The sequence below is a fragment of the Anser cygnoides genome, chromosome 8, assembly GCF_040182565.1.
Source record: "Anser cygnoides isolate HZ-2024a breed goose chromosome 8, Taihu_goose_T2T_genome, whole genome shotgun sequence".
Lineage (NCBI taxonomy): Eukaryota > Metazoa > Chordata > Aves > Anseriformes > Anatidae > Anser > Anser cygnoides.
In genome coordinates, this window is record NC_089880.1 from 19,122,406 (window position 1) to 19,131,867 (window position 9,462).

The 9,462-nt window shown below is 33.6% G+C and overlaps 1 protein-coding gene across 8 annotated transcripts in view; it reads left to right on the forward strand.

Annotated features, from left to right (window-relative positions):
• The window catches only part of TTLL7 (tubulin tyrosine ligase like 7), a 72,131-nt gene extending 62,885 nt beyond the window's left edge, over nt 1-9,246 (forward strand). For 6 of the 8 annotated variants that reach the window (XM_048059158.2, XM_048059161.2, XM_048059162.2 and 3 more), the window contains 2 exons: nt 3,811-3,984; nt 7,310-9,246. In XM_048059158.2, coding sequence (XP_047915115.1) covers nt 3,811-3,984; nt 7,310-7,430 — 295 coding nt within the window. In that variant the 3' untranslated portion in view covers nt 7,431-9,246. Of the gene's footprint in view, nt 1-2,728; nt 2,967-3,810; nt 3,985-4,294; nt 4,414-7,309 lie in introns of those variants that run through there. The other 2 variants (XR_010833361.1, XR_010833362.1) reach the window with 2 other exon arrangements.
• The last annotated feature ends 216 nt before the right edge of the window (nt 9,247-9,462 follow it).

The window sequence follows — 9,462 nt, forward strand, 5'->3', positions numbered from 1 at the left end:
AAAATGTACATTCCTGAAATCAATGGCATTCATGTAAGGACAGATCTAGAGAAACAGATAATTGGTATAATAAAGCAATCTCCCCTCCAAACTTCTTGATAAAATGAAAATATGAATGTGTAAATATAAAATATATTGCATACAAAAAGACATTTTCTCTGTCAATATATACAACGTATAAAGTACAGGATGGGTTTTGAGTAGCTTGCATAAGGTATTTTAAGAGATTAATTAAAAATTAACTGCAAGAAGCACACATAGTGTGCTGATGGCTATTGTATGTACAAAGGAATCAGCTTAACATATTCTTCACTTATAGTCATTTGTCGTAGGTAGAGAATGCATGTAGTGCACTTGTCAATTGTCTCCCAACAGAACAGAAAAATGTGCTAACAATAATGAGGGATCTGAGAGTATCCAAAAAGTCATCAGTTTGTTTGTTTCTTTTACTATGATCTTCTTCATTGTAGAAGGTTTGTTTTTGTGTGAGCTGTTAAGTCTTTTTTTTTTTTTTTTTTCACTGACATGGGCTGTGGGAACATGCAGATAATGTCAGTCCTAAGACTTGCTAGAGGTAGCTATTGGGAATGCAGCATGTTCCAAAAGTTTTAAACCTGGAGTGAGAAAAAGCTGTGTTTCCAATCGAAAGTTTCCGTGTTTCCAAGCTAAAATGTTTCCTTTGCATAATCCTCAACAGCTGCAGGGGCTCTTCTTCATGCCAAAAGAGGTGTGTGAATTCTTGAGTCAAAGTTCAATTTCTGTTGTCATAAAATATTATAAATACTTTCTCTTTCAATAATGCTGTTACTATTTTGAATCTTATTTTTAGTGTGCCCTTTTGCAGACCTTCTAATATGCATGAAAATTTTCAGATTTTTTTTCCTCTACAACTATTTCTTTTTGTTAAAAACAATGAACAGTTCAATTATTCACTTGGCTCAGAAGAACAGTCTTTGAGCCAGCAGAAGAGTTCAATGAAGAGTAGGATTTCACATCTAGCAATGTCTTTGTACATGCAGAACAAGACTCAGCTGACTACAGAATGGAGCTAAATTCTTTGACAAATATCAAATTCCTTGTAAGAGGAGTTCTCTGTAAAATTTCTAAAAAATACTGTAAAAATAATATACAAATACTCAGTATTTGTAGAGATCACTCCACAAGTAATATACCTAGTACAAAATTCACAGAAGTAAGCAAACCAAAAGGATGTTTGTACCTCGTCAGTAGGCTGTTTATTCAGTTGCAAGCATCACTCTTGCCATGTAATCCTCAACACAGACCTTAAGACAACCCTGTAGCAGAGGCCAGCTTCTCATCAGTTGTCCTTAGCATTAATTGTGTCATTTGAAAGAACAGATTGGAATAAACGTAGGGCACATGTAGATTCTGGGGACGGGTGTTGGGAAGGAGTATTAGCGTGATAATTAAGAAACAACACAAGTATGTGAAAATATATCAAGCAATATGGCACTTTCACTATTAATAATATGTATGTCTCCAGAGAACAGAGGTCATAGCCTCTTGCAGTTAGTTCTCTGCTAGGCACATGTTATTTTAGTAAAAAGAACAGACAAAGAAACAAAGAAAACCTCAGTGAAATAACCTTGATGTAGATGGTTTCATAAAGCTACAGTTGTTTTACTGTATAGTAAACAAATAAAATTAATAATAGAAAACTGGTAGAACCAGTTGACTTCAGATGGTTTTAAAAAGAATGAGATGTAATTGACAATATTGCACAACCAAGCCTAATACTCTCCTCTGGATCTAGTGAGTGCTCAATTATTTCTTACTCATGTACGGAAACTAAAGCTACAGCATAACAAATAAACTGCTTCCTTGGGTAACAGTACTCCAGTCCTTATTGACTGCAGGATAACGGAGTATGAACTGAATCTGTGTAGCATATAGAGGAGATTGCACAGACACACATATGTGTGAATTTTAATGAGATTTCATATAGATTTCCAAATATCAGTCTTTGTTTGGTAATTGTATATCACTGTGGTCATAGTCAGCCGTAATTATAGCAGGCCACATATTCCTCTTCACTGATAAAATCCCTCATAACTGTCAGAAAGTGATTATAGACCTCAAAGCCCAGAGTTTAAGAAATTTATCAGGAGAGTTTTCTAGCAAGAGATTTTGGAGATTTATAGGTTAAATTAGAATATAATTATGTGCAACACTGTGAATCTGGTGAATGAATGTAATACTTAGAACTTCATCTTGCTGCTTCCACCAGATGTCACGTAGTGGAGGAAAGAATGAAGACAGTAGATTAATTTTCACATAATAGCAAATGTGAAAATTTCATGGACAGGAAACAATATTGAGAAAAATACATTAAAGAAAGCAGTAATTCTTGAAGTAGTATAATTATTCTGCTTATTAAATAAACAGACTTGATGCCTTAGAAACCATATTACTTAATTCATTATATGGTTAAGAATTAAGGAGAAAAATGCTTCTCTAACTTTAAAATTATGTGTGCAGTAGCAATTCTGTAGGACTGAACGGTTTCAGCTCAAACATACTACTTAGACTAGGGATCCAAGCTGAAAAATCAGTTAGATAAACATACAACTTATGTTTTGGACATTAATGTTCACAATTGCATCATAATACAGTGTAATTTTAAAAATCTCATTAGGATGAAGTAGACATGCTGGTTCTTTGATATGTACTAAAATCCAGTGTTTTAAGAACAAACTTCTTACCTCAGGGATGCAAAATCTACTACTGATCTCAGTGGGACAAGACTAAATCATCCTGGATGCTATGCTGAACCCCAAAAATGGATGCAGCAAATTTTCCTCACTCTGTGAAGTGGTTCTTTCATAACCAAATAAAAAACCTCAAGCTTACAAGCCATCTGTGCTACTAGATAATGTTTTGATGGAAAAAAAGGTCTTCGCAGGGACCATGTTGCCTTTAGAACATATATTATGGTCTGTAATCTGGTAAGATTTCTGCACTGAACATAACATAAATACAAACACAGGTGTTAATGGGTACACAGAACTATTTTTGTCTTCTGGGATAAAACATCCCTGGCTCACATTGGTATGGTACGTGTTTTTTTGTTTACCTTTAATAATAATATTATGAAAGAGAAATGGCTCTTTAAGGAAACAAAAGTATTCTGGTCCACATTTCCAAAAAGAACGCTTCTGTAGATATACCTCACAAGTTGCACTTAATGGTAGAAGACCACCGCCATTTCATAATAGAAAAAGACCAACCCCATATGAGCAGGTGGAACAATAAGTAGTATTTTAATGACTAAACTTAGAAACTTTCCTCTTATGATTATTTGGGTAAGAAAGAGCACGTACTAATCTCCTTTATATTCTTTTAGTATTTGCTTCTTCTTAGTATCATGAACTTAAAATAAAAGTAAAGATTATTAATCTGTGTAGATGTTTAGAAATAACACATTACTCATTAATTTCCTTAATATCACATCATATTTGCATTCAGGTTGTAGCCTGTTTAAAAATTGTATTTTTTGTCATTCCTGTTGTAAGACACCATATATAATTATGTGACAGTAAATCTTTACGTGCTAAACCTAAGTAATGGCCCTATAAATACTTAAGGAATACACCAAATGAAAAGTGACTTGTGGACATTTCACATATGAAGATTAAATTTTTAACGTGTTTTGGACTCTCTTTTCCTGTAAACAGGCAAGTTCATGCATTTTCTTTTGTTCCTTTATTGTTAAATCTGATATAAAGCAGTAAAGCTCTCAGATTGCAGTCTGCGGCAGAAAACATGAAGTCGTGTCTGTTTCCATAACAGGAGCTCTTGGGAAACCATATTCAGTAAAAGTGCAGAGGTGGTGACTCCTGAGCAACTCCAGTGTTGCCAACGGATAGTACAGCTTTGTAAACACTGCCTACTAGTGGTTTACAAATATTCATCGGGCTCCAGAGGATCATTGACTGGAATTAGCCCCAGCTGGGATGATACAAGGTATGTATTTCAATGTTCTCATTCAAAATTATGATTAAAGATAATATTGCTGTTACTGCTACACTTCCCTTTAAGCCTCATTCACTAAGTATTAAAAAAGGGGGGGGCAATAAACCCCAACATTTCCCCTGGTCCTTGCTTCTTTCATTCTAAGCTCTCTAGCTCACTCATGAAATGCGATGAAGAAATTTGCTATATAGCATTTGTGTGAAACTACCCTTATTAAAGTCTTGATTGCCTACTGCCTAAGTAGCTGCAGCAGAGGCTTTCTGTAAAGCGAACTGAAAATTTCCTTTCTTCCGCTCCTCAGATCCCTCAAAGTCAGTGATTCCAGATTTGCATTCTTAGAAGTATCCTAACATGTATGATACTTCTGGCTTCACATGCGCAGTGGGATGCTATAGGGGCACAACTCCAGCCAAGGGTCAGGTAAGTGCCATCTGATTTACTGTATTGCACAGTTTTGCAAAGTTGACTTCCAAAACCTACAGTTTTAAAGCTTTATTATTTCATCTCACATAGCATAAATATATTTTCAAACCTTGCAAAACAGCATCATATAGTAAAAAAGAAAAAAAATATTTGGCACTTACCTGATTCTGCATTGGCTGGTTTAGTTCTCCTACCGGATACAATAAGGATTATATTGTCAGTGTAGGGATTACTGGAAATGCTCCAACTGTGGGAGTTGATGATCTCTAATTCAACAGTCTTAGATGGAAAATTAAATGTAAGTTTCAAATTACTTAGGTTCCGATTTCTATCCATAATGGCAATTTGAATTATTATGTATATAAACTTACTAATGCTTTGTTTATATAAAGCATCTTACAGACACTATATCATAGAAGGGCTTTATGAGTTAAATACCATGTGAAAAGTGAACCTTTGATATATTATCTGTTAAATTTATGTTATGACTTAATTGTGTACTTGGTATATCTCAGGCTGGTTATTTGATACACTGAACGCATTTGTTACTGTCATATGAATCTTAAGGCGATCTAACATAATTTAAAACCACCTAGAAACTGAATTTGGTCATAGCAAAAGTAGAAGTATCTTAGTCACAAAACAAATCATATTCAATATTAACATCTACTGAGCTGTTGCAGGAATATGGTAAAGTCATTTAGCCTAGTAAAGAGTAGAAAATCTTCAGGCTTGAAGTTTTTATTGCTTTTACTGTTAATACTGCAGAAAATTTTTCGTCATAACCAACCGCAAACTATTCAAACTGATCAGATGAGATTACTCTTATGTACTGCAGCTAGCAATCTTGCATTTGGAAAGCAGTGAAGTGGATGATCCAACAGGACTTTTTCATCTCTGGTTTCTGTGTTTATTTTGACACTGAATGGAAGTTTGTTCATAACTTCAGAGGCTAGAGGAATCTAGGATTTGTTATGTCCTGGATAATGATATTTCTTCAGCAGTGTGGTGGCATGACAACTCTGACTGAAGTTAATGGCTTTATATTAATCTCCATCTCTACTATGTATAAAGCAACATGCTAGTTAACCATGATATTCTGAATCTGTAAAATGAAAGTATGTGTGGAAATAAATGCTCTTGCCCACGGTGCCTGCCCCACAATGTGTAAGACAGTGAACTTTTTTTTCTAGAAATGGGAGAACCACAGTACTATTTCACTTTCCATCATCTAGGTTTCTGTTTCTAAATTATGTAAGAAACTGCACTACTACCAACAGTTTTCTTGAGTGACAGGAAAATTGTGTGAAGTGCAAGAGATCATAGTATAATTTAATAAATGTACAAGAAGTTAATTTTATCAAGACTTTATAAAATCTAATTTGAAGAACTTCCTTTGTTTTTTTTTTCTGACCAGAAAACTTTTTTTTTTTTTTAAAGGTTTGTGTTGATGACTAAAGGCTTCACAGTTAGCAAATAGATATCTCTTTATTTAGGAAAATAGATTTCTATGTGGAGAGGGAAAAAAGCTATGAAAACAGAGTTCTTTTTGCACTTTCTGGATTTGTTCTCAGTTCCAGATCCTAACTGTAAATCCACTGTATGTGATGAAGAGATTAAAGTATTAATGTAAATGTGCATTAATGTATTTTTTTCTCACAAAATTAAGTATAAATAAAACAACAGACCTCAAAAAAAATATACAAAAACCTCATTTAAATAATAGCTGAAAAATAAACTGTGCAAAAAGCCAGACTTTTCTCATTTTTGATAAATTCACCCATGTTTCAAAATTTAAGAAATGAGGAAAAATACCATCTACTGCTAGATCCTTACAGCTTGCTAAGTAACCTTATGGAGTATTCTTAGAGAAGCATCAGAACTGTTCACTTTAAGATCAAGCAAATGTAGGACTCAGTCTGCTGAGGTAGTGAGCTGTCAAGCTCACCAACAACCCATACCAAATCACACTCTTTTTGGTAAATTTTTGAAAAAATGAATTGGTGATAATAACATTTGATAATAACACGTGACTGGTAGGATCAGTGTTTTAACTTATTCGTCATTAATCAGTATGATTCACCAGAATGATGCAACATTTTTAAAGCAATAATTTATACAACGTGTTACACTAATCCATCCTAACACTGACATCATTCATTAGGAACCTCTGATTTAGTGTGGATGTTATTTCTGCACACTTACTGTACTCATATGTACTCATACTTCTGCAACTACTAGGAAATGATAACATGAAACAGATTTAAGAATAAATATTAGACATGATAATTTTTTTTTTGTAGTATTGTGTAAGATACGTGCTATATAACTGCCTGAATTTTAAAGGATAAATAGTCACTGATGTGACTTACTATGCTGTAGCATCATTGTTTCTTGTTTTACTAGAGTGGTGATGATAGCATGTGTACTTTTAGGGAATTAGAACAGGAAACCAAAACTGAATAATTCTATTTTTTTCCTCTAATAAATGTTTTCTTAGAACTTTACTTTTAATAACATAGTTAACAACAACTGCAGTTTTTACCCAATTTAAATTGAGCAAGTAGTACTATAATAACAGAGAACAAAGCATGAAATGTTAATGTTTGATAGTAGTGTTGCACAGAATACCATTGTTTAATTTACCTTCTTGCTTTAAGAAGACTGGCAAGATACTTGGTTGTAATACGACATCCTGAAATTTTGCTAAGACTCTCTCTGACCTTAAGATCTGTTTTCTGAGTCAGTTAATGCCTAGTGCTCTGTATGTTTTATAAGTAGTGCTTATTGCACATATTTTCCTACATACAACAATTACAGGGTATGGCTCTTAATTCTTTCACTCTTGAATGTTATGTGTAAATTCGGCTGTGTTTTTCTATATCATTTCTAGGTGTTTGTTGCCAGGACCTTCACAGTTCATCACGAAATCATCCTCGTCCAACCTTAGCTGCAGTTCATCTGGAATGCCTCGCCCTAACATTTTGTTCACACACAGATATAGTCACTTGTGAAGCAAAAGAAAAGTTACTTTTCTTTGTAAATAATAGCACTCCATTTTTTTTTTCAATTTGTCACAATTTGTCATGGAGCTAAATGCAAGCACTGTTATCATAATATGGTAGTTAATATATAACATTTAGCTGAAAAACTACTGTAAAAGCATAGCTTTTCTGGAAGCATAATAAACCTTGTTAAGCTGTTTACACACATTTGAATGTGTAGATCTTGCTAGGTTTATAAGTAATTCCTACTAGAAATGTTATTTTTGCTGCAGAATATAGAAATGAAATTGATCTTGAAGATCCTATTACAGTGTTACATTATTTTGTATGTACAATACTTTGACTTGAATATTATTTATTGTAAAGTATACTATTTATTGTCTCAAATGTAATTGATCCTTTAACTAGACAGATGATTAAAAAAATGTAGTAGAACAGTAAAACTGTAATAATTATTAAAAATAATCTGATAATTTCTTGGACATGTTTAAAATAATCCCCCAAACTCTGTAAGCCAAACCTGAAACAGATATCTTTTTTCATTTCTCCTCTGAAATTATGGGTCCTGCTTAGTGCTTTTACTTTTCTTAAAGGACATGGCATAGTATCTTTTAGTCAAAGTGAAGGCATTCTTTATGCAAATAGTAAAAATTTCAGTTCATGCATTCAGTTTCTAACTGGATTTTTGTAATAAAACAGAAGCCAATATTTGTTAACTAGCTTTCATTCACATTACCTATGGCCTGTGCCTTTAAGTTTCCTTTGGGAGCAAGCAGTCACCTACAACTTGTGCAAGCATGCATAGTGGATAGGTTTTCTGTTTTACTACACAAGTGGTAAAGCAGACATTTTTAGGAAATACTGCAGCTATAATTTATTATTTCAACCTTATACTAATTGGTTTGCTGTAGTTTTTAGCATACAATCCAGTACATACTGTAGAATGTGTTGTTTAACTAGACAGTATTTTCTAGACTTGTTGACACCTTTAAATGTTGGAAATATAATTCAGTAGAAAGCTCTCATTCAGCTTCCTCGGCCTGGCTGAAGGGCACAAAAAGAAACTGAGCCAGAACAGGAACACAACAGGACTTGTAACCTGAAAGCATCATTCAGGTTTTCTACATATACCCTTTCATCTCATTCAGCATTGCGCCATATAAGCCTTATTCGTTACATAAATAATTATTAAAAAAAAACCAAACAGCTAATCTAGATTTAAAATTATTATTATTTTTTAAACTGAGTAAAGAACAGATTAGTAGGTATTTACCAAAGACTTGTTTACTTTCTAATAATGTAACCTGGAAACTTGTTTGTAAATTACTAATGTATTTTAGGTATACGTTAAAAAATAATTTAGGGGGGTTAATTGACCTCAGGAGAAGTATATTAGAGGTTTTTGATATCCAGAAATTTATGAGAAATTTATGAGAAATTTAAGAGACTTAAGAGATTTGAGACTGAAGTTGTCTGGAATTTAATTTTTTTAAATCTTAGTTATAGTATATATATCAAATTGGGAATTCTGGTGAGATTTTTGATGCCTGTGCTGTAGTGCCTCAGCTCTAGAACTGCAAGATACAAGATAGCAAGACTATTTGTAAACAATTAAAAAAAAGACAAAACAACAACACAAAACATAGATTAGCCGGATATAAGCAGTCTTCTAGTCTGGTAAAAATCTTTTTCATTCTCATGGTAATACTAATTTAGTAATACAGTATGTTCACATTAATTGTGTATATTTCCTTTGATCCATATTGAAAAAGCATATTATGATTATCTGTAACACCTAATAAAAGCTGTAAATCCTCTCTTCCTGGGGCAGGCTTCCACTGTATTCTGCTTTTGGCATGAGGGGGGAAACACAGCTTCAACCCACCTTGCCCTACTCAAACAGAATCCTTTGACAGCGGGTTCACATGACTTTGTCTTTTTCTTTTTAAACTGCTTCTGATAAGTATTCTCAGAGGCCTGTGCTGGGACAGGCCGATCTGTACTGAGCAGTCTGCCAGCTGAAAGAAGGGTACCAAGTATA